General features: G+C 61.6%; 5 protein-coding genes across 10 annotated transcripts in view; 3 read left to right on the forward strand and 2 right to left on the reverse strand.

Moving 5' to 3' along the window:
- Positions 1 to 525, reverse strand: part of CUTC (cutC copper transporter) — a 5,064-nt gene extending 4,539 nt beyond the window's left edge. For 2 of the 4 annotated variants that reach the window (XM_074831032.1, XM_074831035.1), the window contains exon 1: positions 71 to 228. In XM_074831032.1, the coding sequence (XP_074687133.1) occupies positions 71 to 140 (70 nt within the window). In that variant the 5' untranslated portion in view covers positions 141 to 228. Of the gene's footprint in view, positions 1 to 70; positions 229 to 456 lie in introns of those variants that run through there. The other 2 variants (XM_074831031.1, XM_074831033.1) reach the window with 2 other exon arrangements.
- Positions 507 to 4,961, forward strand: COX15 (cytochrome c oxidase assembly homolog COX15). Of its 2 annotated transcripts, none has more exons than XM_074831030.1 (8): positions 507 to 528; positions 1,334 to 1,456; positions 1,703 to 1,889; positions 2,114 to 2,281; positions 2,799 to 2,880; positions 3,208 to 3,362; positions 4,255 to 4,368; positions 4,659 to 4,961. In XM_074831030.1, exons 1-8 carry the CDS (start codon positions 515 to 517, stop codon positions 4,788 to 4,790), a joined length of 975 nt encoding a protein of 324 aa, XP_074687131.1. In that variant the 5' UTR covers positions 507 to 514; the 3' UTR covers positions 4,791 to 4,961. The 2 variants fall into 2 exon arrangements, with proteins under 2 accessions (XP_074687131.1, XP_074687130.1); XM_074831029.1 differs by lacking the exon at positions 507 to 528 and adding an exon at positions 554 to 846.
- A 206-nt stretch (positions 4,962 to 5,167) lies between these two features.
- Positions 5,168 to 7,036, forward strand: LOC141926000 (V-type proton ATPase subunit e 2). 2 transcript variants are annotated; one of them, XM_074831037.1, is made up of 4 exons: positions 5,168 to 5,370; positions 5,455 to 5,502; positions 5,765 to 5,915; positions 6,185 to 7,036. In XM_074831037.1, the coding sequence occupies exons 1-3, from the start codon at positions 5,267 to 5,269 to the stop codon at positions 5,856 to 5,858; spliced, it is 246 nt and encodes an 81-aa protein (XP_074687138.1). In that variant the 5' UTR covers positions 5,168 to 5,266; the 3' UTR covers positions 5,859 to 5,915; positions 6,185 to 7,036. The 2 variants fall into 2 exon arrangements, with proteins under 2 accessions (XP_074687138.1, XP_074687137.1); XM_074831036.1 differs by having other exon boundaries at positions 5,169 to 5,370; positions 5,765 to 5,911.
- A 693-nt stretch (positions 7,037 to 7,729) lies between these two features.
- On the reverse strand, positions 7,730 to 13,102 carry ENTPD7 (ectonucleoside triphosphate diphosphohydrolase 7). The gene is made up of 12 exons (XM_074831028.1): positions 13,003 to 13,102; positions 12,728 to 12,901; positions 12,416 to 12,621; positions 12,159 to 12,309; positions 11,660 to 11,763; positions 11,530 to 11,586; positions 10,889 to 11,037; positions 10,639 to 10,805; positions 9,546 to 9,870; positions 9,356 to 9,441; positions 9,080 to 9,241; positions 7,730 to 8,939 (listed from the first exon to the last, which is right to left on the reverse strand). The coding sequence occupies exons 1-12, from the start codon at positions 13,008 to 13,010 to the stop codon at positions 8,711 to 8,713; spliced, it is 1,818 nt and encodes a 605-aa protein (XP_074687129.1). The 5' UTR covers positions 13,011 to 13,102; the 3' UTR covers positions 7,730 to 8,710.
- Positions 13,103 to 13,748: 646 nt separating this feature from the next.
- Positions 13,749 to 18,056, forward strand: SLC25A28 (solute carrier family 25 member 28). The gene is made up of 4 exons (XM_074831639.1): positions 13,749 to 14,168; positions 14,328 to 14,556; positions 15,453 to 15,509; positions 16,941 to 18,056. The coding sequence occupies exons 1-4, from the start codon at positions 13,749 to 13,751 to the stop codon at positions 17,456 to 17,458; spliced, it is 1,224 nt and encodes a 407-aa protein (XP_074687740.1). The 3' UTR covers positions 17,459 to 18,056.
- Positions 18,057 to 18,273: the final 217 nt, after the last annotated feature.

An 18,273-nucleotide genomic window follows, 5' to 3' on the forward strand; every position in this document is an offset into this window, starting at 1 on the left:
GCACGTCAGAACCGGCCCCGCCGGGGCCCGCCGCGCTGCGGCCCCCTTCCCCGACGCCCCCGGGCCTCACCTCCGCGCTCCGCGTTGACGGCGGACTCCACCGAGTCCACGCACACCTCCATGAGGAAGCCATCGTCCATACCTGGGGGAGAACGGCGCCGTCAGCCCGACCCGCCCCATGGCGGCCGCCCGGCTCCGCGCCACCGCCGACCGCGGCTCCGCCCCCGAGCCACTTCCGCCGCAGGCCCCGCCCCCTCGCTCTCGCTTCCGGCCTCGCCCCCTCGCGGCCCGGGCCCGCGCCGCCCGCGGGCGCGAGGGCGGACGCGGGAGGGTGGAGGGGGGGGTGGGGGTGGAAAGCCGGCGCGCCTCGCTCGCGCGCTGCGGCGGAAGCCCCGCCCCCGGCGTCGCAGCCCCGCCCCCGCCCGGGCCCCGCCCCCGCCTCGCACGCGCCCTCACCTGCGCTGGCGGCGCGCGGGGGTCGCTGCTGGCTCTCGGTCACGTGCCGGGGATTGTCATGGTGACGCCCAGGTGTGTCCGGAAGTGTTCGCTCTGCTTCCGGCGGCGCGCGCCACTTCCGGGGTCACTCGGGATGCTGCGTGCGGCGCGCGGCGGCGTCCGGCTCCTGTTGCCCGCGCGGGGCGGCGGCGCCGCTGAGGGACGGGGGGGGCCGGTACCGCATCTGGCCTCTGCCCCGCCGGCCCGTGTCTCTCTCCCTCCGCAGCGGTGTCTTCAGCGGCGGCTCCTGCAGCAGGTGCCCCCGCCCTCCGCCCCTCCCGCCGTGGGGCGATGGCTCCTGGCCTGCAGCGGCGCTGTGGCCGGTGCCGTGGTGCTGGGCGGCGTCACCAGGTGAGCGCGGCGCGGCACGTCCCGCAGCCGTGTCCGCGCCGGAGCCGTTGAAAGGGCTCAGAGTGGAGGCGGCGGCCTCTGCCGCTCTTCCGTTCCCGCCGCCTCCGGTCCCTGCCGCCGGTGACCCGCTTAGGCTGTCCCTGCGGCCCGCAGCTGCCTCCCACGCCAGAGGCCCACCCCGAGTGCACCCCTGAGAGCTCCTCTCGTGTCTTTCCGCCTTCCTGGTCACAGGGGGCACAGTGGGGTAGGGCTGGGAGTACCAGAGAGATACTGTTTACTGTGCGTTGATGCCAGCTGGGGATAACTTTCTCACACGTTCTTTGGTAATTCTAGGTCTGATTGATCACTCGCCGACTCCCTGATCTCCATCCTGTTTCTGACTGTCAGTTTAAGGGTTGTCTGGTGCAGCCAACAGCTCTTGTTTTGGATCGGTAGATTTGCACACTGCCAGGGAGTGAATTGTGCCTGCTTGTGTCTCTGCTCCCAGGCTGACAGAATCGGGCCTTTCTATGGTTGACTGGCACCTGGTGAAAGAGATGAAACCCCCGAGGACGCAGCAGGAGTGGGAAGCCGAGTTCCAGAAGTACCAGCAGTTCCCAGAGTTTAAAATGTGAGCGTGCTGAAGTGGAAGGAGGGTGGGCTGGGAGCATCCCTCCTGCGACTGAGCCACTCAAGGAGCTCTTGTAAGAAGGGAAAGGTTTTCTAACATCACTAGGAAGGCACACAAAACCTGTCTGATGGTGGCTCCTTCACTGCCTCTTCCTTTCTCTGAGGAAGGTGATCCCTTGTCGCGCGAAGTACAGAACAAGACTGATGCATCACATGAAACGGTTCTTTGTTTTACTGTCTTTAACAGCCTGAATCATGACATGACGCTGGCAGAGTTCAAGTTCATTTGGTACATGGAGTATTCGCACCGTATGTGGGGCCGTGTTGTGGGTTTGGCCTACATTCTGCCTGCTGCCTACTTCTGGCAAAAGGGCTGGCTCAGCCGCCCCATGAAGGGCTGCGTTCTTGCGCTCTGTGGGCTGGTCTGCTTCCAGGTGAGTGAGCTCTGTAGCCGCAGGGATTAGCGGCAGCATCTCCTGTCAATATCTTCTGATTGAGCGTAGTTGAGGCAGTGGGATTTGTGAAAGCTTGGGAAGTGTCAGTGCTGGTAGCTGGTTGAAGGTGAAGGAAACAAGTTGCTTTGCCCATGATGTTTATCTAGTCTTAGCAGTTGCTGCTGCAGCTCTGTCTGGCTCTAACCCCTCTCCTGTTTTGTCAGGGGCTGCTGGGATGGTACATGGTGAAGAGTGGGTTGGAAGAGAAGCCAGACTCTTACGACATTCCTCGGGTCAGTCAGTACCGTCTCGCAGCACATCTTGGCTCCGCGCTGGTTCTGTACTCTGCTAGCCTGTGGACAGGGCTGTCTTTGCTGCTTCCGCGACACAAGGTACAGAGTGGTGTCAGGAGTCAAAAGCACAGGGTAGTGTCAGTTCACAGGGTTGGGGGTGTGATGTGAAGGGTGAGGAAAGGGTGTGAAGGGTGATGGTGCTTCCGTTTTAGTCTGTTCCTGACTCTGATCTAATACTGTGTTACAAAATAAAATACACTTTCTGTAAACTTCTTGGTTATGGGATGCTTCCTTTGACTCCTGCTGTTCCGCTCAAAAGTGATTAGTCTTAGAGTTTGTGCAAGCTCAGACAGGGGTGTGCCTGGCTGGGCTAAATGGTTTGTGCCAGTAACTGTCCTGCAACCACTTCAGTTTCTGCAGGAGGTTGGAATTGATTAGTTGTGGTTTTGAGGAACCACTGAAGTGTGACTGTGTTGTGTGGTGTTCTCTAGATTCGCCCTGTAAAATACAGGCCAACCCCCTGGCCTATATATGCAGTGAAGGCTTTTCTTACCTGCTGCAAACAGCAGTGGGAATACTTTGCCTTGATTATTTTAATTTTTTCTGTATTTTACAGTTACCTGAAACCCATCAGCTCATTCGCTTGAGACAATATGCTCATGGCACTACAGCTCTCATTTTTCTTACTGCTCTTTCAGGTAAGACTGTTTCTTTCTGCTGTCCCATCTGTGGCTCATTCCTTTGCCCTGTTTTTTGTTCTGGTCTGGCAGAGACTGCCAGCAACCCCATCATGTTCTCTGGGAAAGCTTTACTGCTGTCAGGGAGCTTACAGTCAAGAACCTCTCTTACTGGTCTTTCCTGAGCATGTGGAGATGCACCTTCCAGCCTGCCTGTTGCTGTGTGATCTCTGTATATGTTTCTAAAAGAAATTCAGGATCAAACTGAGCTCTGGAGTCAGAGCTGTGCAACCTGGACTGCCACTTTTGCCTACTCTGGTAGTCTCATTTTCTGCTCTGGAATTGCAGGTGCCTTTGTGGCAGGGCTGGATGCTGGCCTTGTGTACAATTCCTTCCCCAAAATGGGGGAGCGCTGGATCCCAGATGATCTCCTTGCCTTCTCCCCCATGCTGAGAAATATCTTTGAGAATCCTACAACTGTGCAGTTTGATCACAGGATCTTGGTAAGTGCTGTCTTCCTGCTATGTCTGTGCTGCTTCTCAGCTGCCTCCTGCAGCCAAGCTGTCTTCTTTGGGCCATGGTTCTGTCAGCTTGAGTGATATCCAGGGTGTCCGAAGGTTCTGAGAGTGTGTTACCAATTTGCTTCTGCAGAAAGAGGAAGTTTAGCACTCATTTATTTTCAATGTGGTCTCCTTCCTTAAGGACGTCTTCCTCCTGCACAAGTTACTTTGTTTCTTTGTGTTTCCTTTTCCATAACCTGAGCTACAGACCAGGGCAGCCCTTGCTGTTGAAATGTCTGGGAAAGCTGTGTGAAATAAAACTTGGAAATCCTGATATTGAATGCTTCCTTCAGTATTTTTGAACTTGCTTTACACCAGTAGCGCCCCGTGAAAATATCCCTGCTAGTTAGAGCAATCCACTGCTGGCACTGCTGTGGACTAAGCCGTCACTAGGACTAAATAGAAGGATGAAGTGACTTGGAAGAGGAGCCAGCTGGGGTGACCTGCACAGCAAGATTATGCTGGTGAACTACAGCTGGCTGGTAAAAATTAGATCAGTTTTGCAAATGACAGCTTCCACCTTTAGCTGTCAAGGTGACAGATGGGGAGAGGGCAGAAGTAATCCTTGATGACCTCAAGAAAGAGGAAAAGCTGTTGGAAAGTAAAGCATTAATTTGGAGAAGAACGGAACTCTGTAACTTTAGTTAAATTTCAGGGTTGTTAACCTGGCAGGCATGGGAGCTCCAGGATTTGGTCATGGCCATTAACATGTTTCTACATTTAAATACTGCTCACAGAACTTCTTTTACTGCACGGAAGGCACAGCCAAAGGCTGCTGCACCCATTTCCTTTGAACTTTTCTTGGAAGGGTGGTTGTTTCTCTTCCCTTCTGTAGGGAATCGCCTCGGTCACAGCTGTCACAGCATTATACCTCTTCTCGTGGAAGATCCCGCTCCCTCGCAGGACCAGGATGGCAGTGACTTCCTTGTTGGCTGTGGCTTGCATGCAGGTACTGTCTTTTTTCTTTTTCCCTTCCTATTTTTTTTCCCCCCCTAGTGTTTTGTAGCACGTTCACAAGACAGAGCTGTCCTGTGCTTGGACCCGCGCTGGCCCCCAAGAGCCAGGAGCTGAGAGCTGGAGCTGCCTAGACGCAGGGCCTCACCCTACTGCAACGCACAGTCTGAATTTGAGGGTGGGAAGTCTGGCTGTGGCCGTGGGCCTTTACATCATACTCTGTGCTGGGGCTGTGTGTCAGCACTGCATCCACAGCCGCTCTTACCGCTTCTCCCCCCTTGGCAGGTGGGCCTGGGCATCAGCACCCTGCTGCTCTACGTCCCCACGCCTCTGGCCGCCACGCACCAGTCGGGCTCCCTGGCGCTGCTCAGTGTGGCGCTCTGGCTCATGAGCGAGCTCCGGCGGGTCCCCAAGTAACCGGCGGAGGGAGAGCCCTCCCGGGGCAGCTGCGCCGCTGGGCCCGGAGGCGGCAGAGACACCCCCCCCCCCGCACACCCCGGGTGTGCCGGGCCGGGGGCGCTGTGTGCGCCCAACCGGGCGACGGCGGGTGTGAGTGCGAACTTTGTAACATAAAGGAGTTTTTACGGAGCGGCTGGTGTCTGGCTGGGTGCCTACTTTCCGCAGCGAGGTGAGGAGGGACGCGGGGAGCCCCGGCGGCAAAGCGGGGGGGGAAGCCGGGCCGCGCCGCACCGCCGCGCCGGGGAGGGGCCGCGCGCTCCCTTTGGCGCCCCCTTGGCGTGGGCCCGGCGTCCGCCCGGCGTCGCGTCTCCGCCAATGGGAGGCGGCGGTGGCGGCCGCGCGCCGCGCTCCGCCCGCGGATTGGCCGCCGCGCGCGGCAGTGGGCCCGGCGGCATCCGGTGCGGCGGCGGTCGGCCTGGCGGTGCGCGGCGGCCATGACGGCGCACAGCTTCGCGCTGCCGCTCGTCCTCTTCTCCGCCTTCTGGGGCCTCGTGGGCATCGCCGCCCCCTGGTTCGTGCCCAAGGGGCCGAACCGCGGGTGAGTGGGGGCTCCGGGGGGGGGATACCGGGTGCGGGAGGTCCGGGACGGGGCCTCATCGTCCTAACGCCGGTGTCTCGGCAGGGTCATCATCACGATGCTGGTCACCACCGCCGTGTGCTGCTACCTCTTGTGAGTACCGCGAACCGGGCCCCGATGCCCCCCCCCCCCCCCCCCAATCTTCCGTGAGGCTTCACCGGGCCCAGTGGCTGCTGCCGAGCCTCCTGCCCCTGGATGAACGGGACAGCCCCCGGGCTGCGGCCTGCTTCCCTCCCGGCACTTCACCCCCCGGGGCAGCGCTCCCTCTGCCAGCACCTTGAGGCAGCAGCGTCCCGGGATCCTGGTCCCTGCTCCTGTACTACTGGGGCTGACGGCAGGTTGGGTCCCTTTGCAGCTGGCTCATCGCCATTCTGGCCCAGGCCAACCCCCTGTTCGGGCCGCAGCTGAAGAACGAGACCATCTGGTACGTGCGCTTCCTCTGGGAGTGAGCAGTCCCCAGGAGCCAGCGCCTGAATAGAGACCCACCCCCAGAATCGTCACCGTGAGTGAGCAGAGGACTGGGATGGCAGAGATGTCCCTGCTTGCCTGCCTGTGTTTGGCTGGGGAGGGAGCTGCCACCTAGTCCTTGCTGGGTGGGAGAGGCTTTGGCTTCTGTGCATTGTGGCTGTGGTGAGCTGGACTCAGCATGGGGCTGCTGGCTCTGCGCTGGGCCTGAGCAAACTGAGCGCTTCCCCCTCAGCCTGTGGTTCTCTAGGTTTTGTGGGGGCTCCCTTGTGGGTGCAGTTTGGTGCTAACTTCTCCTTTCTCCTCACAGCTCTTGCTGCTGTTCCAGCCTCTACTCTCCCGTACCAGGCAGCCCCCAGAGGTGCTGGGACAGAGGCTGGACCCGCTGCCCCAGCGCACCCTGAGCACTGCAACCTGGACCGAGGATGGCTGGGCCCCTGAGCATGGCAGGCAGCACCCCTGCCTGGGAGAAGGGCCTGGTAAGCCCGGTCCTGGGAGCAGCCACGCTACCAGGGAGAGATCCCCTCAGCTGGCGGAGTGCTGCAGTGACTGACACTGAGCACCGTCCTGGGAGAGATCTGTGTGTAGTGCCAGCAGATCCTGTCCCTGCAGTGCTTGCCCTGCTCCCTCCAGTTCACTCAGCCCTAGACCCCCCCAAGTGAAAGCCCTGCTCCCAAAGCTGCCCAACTAGTTACCATATCCGTGGTCATTTCAGGCACCAGCTGCCCCTCTGCCCGAGAAGACAGGAGCCCATAGCATCCTCTGTTGTATGGTCAGTCCCCTGTGATGAGGGTGGTCCTTGCTAAGACAGATTCTGGTTGTGGGTGTGAGAAGGGAGGGCTGACCCTGGAGGAGCATGCAGACCCCCTGGGTGTGATGAGGGAGGTGGTGCTGGGGTGCAGGGCAGGGGGTTCTGCTGCTTGGCAGCCTGCTGGAGGGGATTAAGGGGTGCTGTGTCTCCTTCCACCTCAGCAGTGAGGGTGCTGCAGTAGTGTCTAGGTACCACCACCCCCCCCCAGCCTCTGTCCAGGTTCTGAGAACTGAGTAGGGCGTTGTGTTTTAGGTTTCCCCTTACTTATCAGATAATTTATCTGTATTTATTTATTTGTCTGTGTTTGTTAAATTTGTGTTGTGGAAATAAAATAAGTCCTTTTTCTAGTAAGTGATGCTGGAGGCAGAGTCATTTGCTGTTTTGAGGCTGAGGAGCAGTCTTGGCCTTACTCAGACTTCTTCCCTTCCCCCTAAGCCTGCTCTTGCACCGTGAGATCAAGGCTGGGATCCTCAGCTGTTGAGCAGGAGGTTGGCAGCACACTCATGCATGTAAAGTTTTATCCTTGATGCCACCTGTGCACTTGTCCTGTGGGACCAGGGTCACAGGTAGGAAACAGCATGTGCTAGAGGGAGAATGGGGAACCTGCCCAGCCCCTCTTGCAGGAGGCAGCTGTGCTGGGGCCATCCCCATGACTCTGCAGCAGCTGGAGGAGCTTGGTGGCCCCTTTCCCAGGCTGGGGTGGGGAATAAGGTAAAAAGCAGGGAGCAACATTGTCCAGGGGCTGCGTGGGCAGGCTCAACTTCCTTGTCTTAGGAGGGGGGAGGAGGGCAGCAAAGGATGCTGTTTCCAAGGATCACAACAGTTCAGTTTGGATCAGAGCTTCCCTTGCTGCTACAAGCTCAGGAGTTGAGCTCAACTCTCCTGCTGGACTCTCGGAGAACATCTGCTGGCAAGAAAGCAGCTCTATTGTCCTACCGCGGTGGCACAAAGCAATGTTGTACAGACATGCACTGGCCCCTGCCATGCTGCCAGCCAGGAGCTGTCGCTGCTGGGGAGGTTCTCACTAGAAAACAAGACCAGTGCTGGATGGCTCACGGAGTTTCTTTATTGCTATAGGAATGGGAACGGCTGAGTTCAAGTAAAAAGTGACAAACTTCATTGGGTCATCGGGGGCTCCAGCCCCAGGTGGGGGAAGGCTTGTGCCTGGGCACACAGCCGCAGCCCAGTCCTGCCCTGGGGCAGTGAGCTGGGCGTGAGTGAGGTGGTTCCCCATGGGCAGGCCCAGCCTGCGCTCACAGGGAGAGAACCACAGGTCCTGGTGCTAGTGCCCGATTAACGTGTGGGACTCCACGGGGCAGATGTGCCCAGAAGGGAATGTACGAAAGGAAAGGCAGCCCACTTTGGTGGTGCCTTAGGAACCAATCCCTGAGCCCTCAGGGCTGAGCTTGGGACTTTGGCTAGGACCGTGGGAGGATTGTCCTAGGAGGGGAAGACATGGCAAAGTGCAGGACACCTCTTAAGGAATGCTCTGAGGGGCTGGGCTGGGCAGAGCAGCTGGGTGGAACTTGTGGCTCACCTGGTTCCTGCAGTAATTTCACTGGTGACTGCTGTTCTCCAGCTCATGGGCTTGTAAGGGACTGCAGAAAGGCCACCTGGGTGATGAGCTACAGCACCTCACCAGCCTGCTCTGCAAATGGGTGGCTGAGTCATGGGATGGCCCAGTGCTTCAGGCCACAGCCCTGGGTTGGCCACCTTGGCGATAACGTCCTGCTTATCTGAGGGACCTGCCAGGGCTGCAGCCTTGAGCCCACTAGCCGCAGAGGACTTTGCTCTACACCACGTAGCGAGGCAAAGGCCGGAGGCCAAGGAATGTACAGATTCAGGCTGGGGCGAGGCGGAGAGGAAAGCTCCGGTGTCCATAGCTGCCTCAACCCACAGGCTCTGGTTCTGATGATGGAGTGCAGAGTTGAGATGGTCTTTAAGAAAGAGTCTAAGCCCTTGGAGCACAGGCTGTCAGCCAGTCCTGGTTCTGCTGGTGCAACTGGATGGTGGGTACCACTGGTGTCACGGCCCGTTTCCCTGGCCCGGCGGCACCACCACTTTGTCCAGCCAGAGCAGGGTGAGCTGGGCCAAGCGCAGCTGCCGGCGGTGGATGCGGCGCAGCCGCAGGAGGTAGAGGACTATGGCCAGCACTACTACCAGGATGCAGGCGAAGAAGAGATAGTGGTTGTAGACAAAAGAGAGGCGCAGCCAGGAGGTGTGTGCTTGCCGGATGCTCTCCTGCCGGAGATCCCTGTGGAGAGGAGAGTCAGGAGTGGCTGTGAGATGCCATGGGGTACTACCAGGGTCCATGCCGCTGCTCCCCTTGCAGGTAACTCCTGCTCCTCCCCAACCACCCTTCCCTGAGCGATGCCAACAGCACGGCAATGGTACCTGAGTGGCAGAAACCGCGTCTTGTAGAGAATGGCTCCCAGCGTCCACTGCACTTCCCGGTCATACACCAGCTGGGCCGTGCGCAGGCTGGGGTAGTCCAGGGGGAAATGGAAGCCCTCATGAAGGACTTGGTACATCCAGGCTGATTTGAAGCACTGATACCTGCAGGCACGGCACACAGGAGCATCAGCCTGCACCTGCACCAATGTACCTTACCACAGTAAAAGCCCCCCACAGGAGGTCCAGCCACGGCACCCCCTCAGCAAAGCTGCTTACTTCAGGCGGTGCTGGTCAGCGTGTGCTGAGTAGAGGCCACCACGGAAACGCTGGGTCAGCACCTCCCATCGCTGGCTGCAGTACTCCTGGGGGACAGAGAAGTCAGGGTTCAGAGCAGAGGAACAGAAGCCGCTCCATCCCAGCCCCAGGAATAGCAGCTCCCCAGCCCCCGGGCTGGAGCAGCACCCACCCGGGCAGCAGAGGTGAAGGTGGGGGCACTGTAGTGGCCTCCCAGGCGCAGCACATCCTCGGTGCAGTAGAAAAACTCAGAGAAGCCATAAAATTCGCTGTTGCCAAAGTCGATGGGTGCTTTGTAGGCCCCCACCAGGGAGGCCTGGCTGCTGTTGGGTCCGGCCAGGAGGGGCTGCAGCAGCTCCGCACAGGCCGGCCAGTCCCCTCGCCCCCGCACGTACAGGCTTTGGCCGCCCCTCACCACCGTGTCCTCCAGCCCCACGGGCAGGCAGGGGTCCAGGAAGGGCTTCTCAGGGCTCAGCCCTGTCTGCTGTCCATGGAGGCTGGAAAACAGGCCAGGAAAGAAAGGCAATTGCATGGGGGTTCCTGTACCATCACCAAAAGCCTAGTCTAGCACTGGCCCGCATCCGGATACCCCCATACCAGACTGCGCATCCCCTTGCACCGCGCAGTGCTGGTGCCCACCCTGCCACCTCCTGCCGAGGCCAAGCTTGCCAGATCCGTCATGCTGACCTGCGGCCACGGGCCCTGAGCACCTGCGGGGTGCAACAAGGCACAGCCCACACCACCCACTCGTAGGGATCTGTACCCCTGCACAGCCCCCGGAGGCCTGGAAGCAGGTTTTGCTCCCGGCACAGGACCACCTGGGCACCAAGTCTCTCCACCTCTGGCAACAGCCTCACATAGCGCTCTGGGAAGGGGAGACAGGAGACAGAGAGCTCAAGGTGGGGATGCCATGGAAATGTGTCCTGGGTGAATCGGTGCTGGAGAGGGAGGGAAAGTCAGAGCAGGAAAAGCCAAAAGTCACCAGAGGGGCCTCCCTGCAGCCTGCTGCGAGGGGAGGAGGAGGAAGGGAGGGAGCTGCGGCACTGATAACGCCTGCCCGGCTCAGAGAAGGGCAGTGCCTGTGCACCTTGTGCCAGCCTGGGCATCTGCTACTGCCACACGGCTGCTGCCAGTGTGACTGTGGGAGCTGTTATCGCCACAGGTGGCTCTTGGGGCAAAGCCAATGGGGAGAGGTCAGCATGAAGGAACCAGCACTCCGTTTCGCAATACCCCAGCATGGGCACTGCTAGGCGAGGCAGCAATACCGGTTGTGCACATAGGTCTGGTTCAGCACAAGCTCCTCATAGCGCTGCCGGGCAAAATTGCCCCCGAAGCCCAGGAAGGTGTTGACGTAGACACGGTACACATGGCCAGTGTGCTGTACGTCACAGCCCAGGTTGAATTCCGCCAGCAAGCTCTTAGCAGCCTCCTCCTGGGGATGCAGAGAGGTCCATGATCAGGAGCAACCCAGGGAAGGCAGGGGCTGCTCTTGGGGCCAGTCGGCCAGATACACACCTGCTGCGGAGAGGAGAAGGCTCCAGAGTCGGGCACTTCGTAGGCGATCTGCAGGGAGGCGCCCCCCATGTCTAGGATCCCAACTGTTCGTTTTCGAACCAGGGACTCTCCCTGGTCCCCCAGCGCTACGGTGACCACGGCATCCTCCTCTGCAACCCACAGCAGGGTGTCACCGAGGGGCAGGGCCTGGGGCAGCACCTCTTCCCTTCCACTGTTACCCCCCCCTGCCAGCAGCCTCATGGGGCTTCTCCACCCCTGCAAGCAGCCCCTGAGGATCATTGCAGGGCAGCAGGTCCTGGCACTCAGGACTGGCCACCCCTCAACTTCGTAGGTTCCCCCAAAGCATCCACCGCTGGAAGCCAGTATAGGAACACTACTACAAACCCTCTCTTCCTGGTTCTTCTTCCAAAATGCTGCAGGTGCTCCCCTCACACAGGGACTTGTTCCTGTGGCAGAGGCAGCTGCGCCTGCAGGTCCCAGGTCCAGGAGAGTTTCACATGCATGGCTGGGGTCAGGCATTGCCTGGCCAGAGGGGCAGATGCTGCCCGCTCCAGAGCTTGCTCTTAGCTCCAGCGTCAGGGCAAGTTCCAGCAGGGCTCTACTCAGACCCTCCCAGAGGCTCTACAAGCAGCCAGACTCACCGTCCTCATGATCAAACCGGCCCAGGACAAAGTTGATGCCGATCCAAGCATAGACACCTACACAAGACAGAAAGGGTCATTATGGCAATATACTAAAGGGAACCAAGCAGCGCTTTGTGGCAGCTCCTACCTTCCTGTTTCCCTGAGATCACTTCTGCATGTGATTTGGAGAAGAGGAAATCAAACTCCAGGGGCACATTTCTCACCAAGTCCTCCAGGATTGCAGCTTGCTGCCTGCAAGGACGCAGGAGAAGGACAGATGCTAAGGGATCTTCACCAGTGACATTCCTTTGCGGGAGCACGAGACAGCATGCAATCCCACTGCAATACACTCCATGTCCATCCCCATGAGCTCTGCTGCTGCACCCAGCGCACTTTAGAGATGAGAAACTAGATTTATTCGAGACTTCGGTAAAAAGTGTCCTCTCAGCTCACTTCCAGCATGCTCAAACCCTCCTTCTGCAGCCCCCACCACTTGCTCCAACAACACGCCCTTTCCTTTCTCAAATCCCCCCAGGATTCCTAATCCTCTCATCAGGCTTAAGATGATGTAGCTGTCTTCCCCCTTCTGGGGGCAGAGGGATCCCAGTGGGTCCCTGGCTCCCTCTGACAAGGGCCGACGAACTCACCTCTCGGGCAGCAGCCGCATGCCTGCTGTGCACAGGATGTAAAGTGGAGTTTCCTTGTGCTTCTGAGCGGGGACGTGGGCTGCCGCGAACTGAAGCAGAGGGCGCAGGTAGGGCGTAGCTTGCTCGGGGGCTGCAGCCGCCACGGAGATGCCTGCTCGGGAAAGGGAGGCTGTGAACCAGCCAGCCCTGCCGCGGGCAGTGGCCGTATCTGTCCCATGGGCAGGGGGGACCTGGGGCTGGAGAGGGGTGGTACCGACCTGGTTTAATTTTCTTGACGACGGGGCGGCTGCTCCGGTCCCTCATCTGCTTGATGTCCAGCAGGTCGTGGGGGTTCCCGTTGTGCGGGGGCCAGAAGTAGACAAAGACCCGGGACCCGCTGCTCCCGCAGTCGACGACCACCCCGTAATTGAGGGCTGAATCCTCGGTGTCAGTGGCTGTCAGCTCCTCCGCCTGCGCCAGGTACCTGGGGCCCGGGGAGGAGCCCCCCCAACGCCGAGGAGAACAGGGCACCTCAGCACCGGCGGGCAACGGCGAGCCCCGGGCCCCCGGCAGCCCCGGGCCCCGCTCACCTCTCGTCGCGCCGGGCGGCGCGGGACGGCGCGGCCCAGCGGCGGGGAACGGCGGCCGCCAGCAGCAGCAGCAGCAGCAGCCCCACGGCAAGGGTCAGTGCCAGCGCCGCCGGGCGCTGCCGCGGGCATAGGCAGGGTCCCGCCGAGCGCCACGACGGGCAGGAAACGCCGATCCTGAGGGCAGAGGCCACAGATCAGCACCGGTCCCGGTCCCGGTCCCGATCCCGGTCCCGGTCCCGGCCCCGGCCCCGGCCTCCCGGGCCGGCCCCGCTCACCTGGCCATGTGCGTCCGCCGCCGCCCGCCCGCGCATCGCCCCGCTACCGGCACCCGCCGCCGGCACCGGCGGCCACGTCACCAGGCGCCCCCGGCGCGGCCAATAGGGGCCCCCGCAGCCGAGCCCCGCCGGGCGGCGCTCCGCCCCCCCGCGGCCGCGGAACCCAATCGGCCCCGCCGCCCCTCCCCGCCCCCGGCGAAGCCACGCCCACCCGGCCCGGGGACCAATCGGCTCGCGGCAGAACGGCGCCCCCAGGCGACCGAGGGCCGCGCCTGGCTTCGCCCTTGCTCCCGCGTCCGACCTTCGCCGGGCGACGTCACCCAGCGACTTCCTGCCGCGCGCCCAATCGCAGCCTTCCCACCGCCAGCGCCCAGCCAACCTGAGGCGCCCAAATAAACAACACGCGCCGAGAGCCGGAGTGGCGGGCGAGGCGGCCAATGGCAGCTCTCTGGCCCCGCCGAGAGGAACAGCAGGCGGGCCAAAGGTCGCGGGCTCGCTGCCCAATGGGCTGCGAGGTGGGGCGGGGCGCGAAGTTGAGGCACCCAATGGGCTGCGCGGAACGGCGGGGCGAGGGTGTGCCGGCGGCCAACGGGTAGTGCGCCCGAGCGCGCCGGAGGGAGCGGCCGGCCAGTGGTGGCGTCCGAGTCGTGGCGGCTGCGGCCAATGAGCGCGGCGCGCGGGGGTGGCGGGCGGCGGGCCGAGCCAGTGCGCACGCGGCGAGGGCGGGCGGCGGGCGGCGGTGGCCAATGAGCGCGGCGGGGCGGGGCGGGGCGGGAGCCGGGGGGCGGAGCGGCACGGCGCGGGGCCGGGGCGGCGGCGGCGGCGGCGGTGGCGGCGGCGCCATGGAGCTGGGGGCGGGCGCGGGGGCGGGCGCGGGCCCCGGCGCGCGGGGCGGCGCGGAGTCGGGCCGCGTCCTGCTGCTGCTGATGGGCGGCGGCGGCGGCGCGGGCCGAGCGCGGTGGGGCGGCGCGGAGGCGGAGGTGGGGCCGGGTCCCGGTGCTGGCCCGGGGGGGCCCGAGGCGGCGCGGGGCCCCGAGCCGCGCTCCCCGCCCGCCCCCGACTACGAGGCGTTACCGCAGGGCGCCGCCGTCTCCACGCACATGCTGGCGGGCGCCGTGGCGGGCGTCATGGAGCACTGCGTGATGTACCCCGTCGACTGCGTCAAGGTGCCGGCACCGGCGGTGGGGAGGGGGGGGGGGGGGGGGGGGAAGGGAGGCGGGCGGCAAACCGGGGCGTACCGGGGAGGGAGGCGGGGGTTGCCCCGGCCAGGCCCCGCCGGGCCCGCGGGGGTGACGGGGGCCGCCCGCCCGGGCCTTGTGTTCCAGACGCGGATGCAGAGCCTGCGGCCGGAGCCCGCCGCCCGCTACCGGAATGTGCTGGAGGCCCTGTGGCGCATCGCCCGCACCGAGGGCGTCTGGCGGCCCATGCGGGGCATGAACATCACCGCCACCGGCGCCGGCCCGGCCCACGCTCTCTACTTCGCCTGCTACGAAAAGTTAAAAAAGACGCTGAGCGACGTTATCCACGCAGGGGGCAATAGCCATGTGGCCAACGGTACTGCTCCCGATGCCCCCACGGGGGGCCACGGGGGCCGGGGGCTACCACCCACCCACCACGCCCGGGTGGGGAGTGGGGTGGGGAGAGGCCGAGCATTGGTGGTAGGGAGGTCTGGTCCGGTCCTGCTCGGCCACGGGGCGTTAGCTGCTGCGGGATCGGGGTACCGCGGATGTCCCGAGGCCCCGCGCTCTCTCCAGCCGCCAGCCAGCTGCGCGGTGCCACGGTGCCGTGCTGGCGTGGTGCCAGGCAGGGGGAAGCACCAGTCCTGCGCCTGCCGGAGCCGCTCCCAGGTGTCTGGCTTGAAGCAGGTTAGTGGCCCCGGCTCGGAAGGATGCCGGTGGACGGGAGCTGCCCGCAGATGAGCCAGGACAGGCCACGGCACCGTGTGTTGGTGCCAGAGCTCGTTCCGGGAGTGCCACGTGGTTTTGGAGCCGGTCTTGCCACAGTGCCTGTTACTCGTCTCAAGGAGCTGCTGCGGTGGGGGAAGCGTGGGGCCGAGGGGAGAGCAGGGCACGTTCAGCCCTCGGCAGGCTTGCGCTGGAGTGCCATCGGGTTTCTCCTTCTCCGTGGGTCACAGGGACGCTCGCCGTCCTCTCAGCCCCTGCCAGCTGGTGGCATTGGCCAGTCCCCCAAGAGCTGGGCCCAAGTGAGTCCCAGTCAGACCACGGGACTTGACAGCCTGTCGCAATCCTCTACCTCTCTTTCTTGAGCTCTCTCCGGGTGGGAACCGCTGAGGACTGGCAGGCCTGTTGGAGGGGAGATGGAAGCCACCTTCGGATCTCACCCTCTTCCAGGGGCCTCCTCCTGTGCTTTGACGGGGGACTCGGGGCTGTGGTGGAGCCTCGGGGTCCCTCACCTTCCCCCCCTCACATCTGGCAGTTCTTGTTTTGCAGGTGCAGCCGGGTGTGTAGCAACGTTGCTCCATGATGCAGCCATGAACCCTGCCGAAGGTAACGATGGTCCTGGCCTACCGGGGAGGGGAGGATCGGGGGCTGCCCGTGGCGCTCAGGTCCCCTCTGCCACACAGAGGGTGATTTCCTCGTTGCTCACCTGACTACAAGGATCCTTTGGGGGCCGGTGACTGCGGCTCCAGTTAGGGAGCCCGGTGGCTGCCCATTATGGAGGGGGTAGGTAGAAGAGATTAATTCTGGGGAGCGCAGCAAGCCCCAGCTTCGGAGGAGCTGGGAGGGTACCAGCCTTTTGCCTAGCAGTTTGACTGGTGACAGTTACCTGAAGCAGGGAAGAAGGCAAGAGAGATGCGATCTGTACTGTTAAAGTCATTCCAAGTGTGTGGAAATTAGGCATTGCTGTAATGAGATCTTGCAAGGATGTGGTATGGTTCTGGGCCTCTGTTCAAGAAGAAAATTAGAATGGGGTACAAAAAGCATGCTAGAGAAGTCAGGAGAAGGGAGATCTTGTGGAATGTCTGGAAGATACTGATTTTGTTGAGCCTGGTATGTATGAAAAAGGCAGAGAGAGTTTGTAATTAAAGTCTCTGAACATGGGGGGAAAAGGAGGAATAACAAAGGAAAGGCCAGTCATGAACATACTTTTTCCTTTTAAAACTGGAGGGCTCATGACGGTGCAGACTCCAGCTGATTTGGGCCCAGCAAGGCTCCTGCTTGCCCACTGCCTGGCTGGGACCCTGAGGAGCAGGTAGCTGTGTGGCCCGACAGTTGTCATCCCTTCCCTGGAGTTTGTCATCACAGCTGTAGTAGTTTTTGGTCACATCATTTTTAGCTCCTTGTGGTCACAATGAGATGGGGGCGGTGGGACAGCAGCAGGCTGTGCTCTAGGTTCCCCTGCCCGGCTCTTGGATGTGTTGGTGGGGGGGTTTGGCATTTGGTTCTTGCCCCAGGGTGGCTGCATTTTGGCAGTGGCCACTAGCAATTCCTGACTAGTGAGCTCTGCGATGTGCTGTGGTTATTCTGGGCTGTAGTGGGGTGGCTGGGGAGGGACAGGCTCACCCAGATCAAGAGCTGTCTGGAAACTAAGAGCATAGATGCAGGGGGGGTTCTCCTGGCTGTGTGGTAGCTCTGCGGTGGTGGATGGGGAGACATCAGCCTCTTGGGGGCAAGGGTGGATCTGGAGTATAAGCACTTGGGTATCGGGATGTTCCCTGGGGCTGCGGCAGCTGCAGGGTTTGCAGGTAGTGATGTCTGTGCCACAGCAATGCCTCGGCAGATTTAAATGACTGCAGTCCTGCCTGGGGACACATAGGGCACTGCTGGTCCGAGTTGTCTGTCATTGGCTCTTAAGCCAGCATGACCAAACTCCAGGCACTTGGAGGAAGCCTGGCTTTGTGCTTACCCTTTCTCTCTCCTCTTCCCCTCTGTGCCTGGGTCCTGGCTCTGCTGCTGGCTGCCACCGTCTGTCCCAAGTGGTCAAACAGAGGATGCAGATGTACAACTCACCTTACCAGCGTGTGACGGACTGTGTGCGGGCTGTGTGGCGTAATGAAGGGGCCGGAGCTTTCTACCGCAGCTACACCACCCAGCTCACCATGAACATCCCCTTCCAAGCCATTCACTTCATGACCTACGAGTTCTTGCAAGAGCAGCTCAACCCCCACAGACAGTACAACCCAGGCTCCCACGTGGTCTCCGGAGCCTGCGCGGGGGCTGTTGCTGCTGCTGCCACTACGCCTTTGGACGTTTGCAAAACGCTGCTCAACACCCAGGAGTCCCTGGCCTTGAGCTCCAACATCAGTGGACACATCACAGGCATGGCCAATGCCTTCAGGACAGTGTACCAAGTGGGCGGCGTGACCGCCTACTTCAGAGGGGTCCAGGCAAGAGTCATTTATCAGATGCCCTCAACGGCGATTGCCTGGTCTGTGTACGAGTTCTTCAAATACATTCTCACCAAGCGCCAGGAGGAGCGGCGGGCTGGGAAATGAGCCAGAGCCAAACGCCGTTCCAGACCTGCTTCACCTCCCCTCCTGGTTTGTCTTCTGACCCCTCTCCCTTTCAGTTTGGTTTGTGTTGAAGAGAGGGGGCAGCAAAGCCCTTCGGGGTTTAGCGATGCCGTTTTTCGCCTGTGGCTGCTGCAGCTCTGCTCAGGCTGCACAGCTTGCTCTCTCCCCGGGTCCTCTGAGATGTCCTGCTGGGAGCTGCAGCCCAGGTCATGTCCCCTGGCACTTCGGTGGAGCTGTGCTCCTGTCCTTCCCTTAACCAAAACCTCCTCTCATGCAAAGCTCACCCCTTCTCGGAGGGGAAGGTGAAGGTGAATGTCCTGCCCTGCCGCTGGCAGGGCCAAGCCGAGCTCGCAGTCGCCAAGGAGAGGGCGGCGGCGGCACTGCCCGGGTTGCTGGGGGCTTTGTCTGGCTTTTGGCTGAAGCAAAGTGTAAGCCTTGCCGTTGTCTTGTAGCACGCACACGTGATGCTGACTGCCCCGGTGGTGGTGGGTGGGGGGGAGGATGGCACTTGAGGAGGGGAGCCTGTAGGTTTGTTATTGTTCCTGCTCTTGACACCTCCAATAAAAACAGTTCTGCTCTATCCTCACAGCCCCTTCTTACTCCCGCATGGCCCAGCTCCCAGCACTGCACCTTCCTGACTGTGCCTGGTGCTGAGCTCTTTTGACGGGTGCCAGAGGCACAAGGGAAATGGGGTCTGGGAGTGACAGTGGGAGGAGGGGGCCTGCCTGGCCCAGCCACCCTGGCAGCGTGCAGGGAGGAGGGTAGTCCCCATCCCCTTTGGCTCGTGGCCCATCGCC

Source organism: Strix aluco, chromosome 7 (assembly GCF_031877795.1).
Source record: "Strix aluco isolate bStrAlu1 chromosome 7, bStrAlu1.hap1, whole genome shotgun sequence".
NCBI classification, from domain to species: Eukaryota; Metazoa; Chordata; class Aves; order Strigiformes; family Strigidae; genus Strix; species Strix aluco.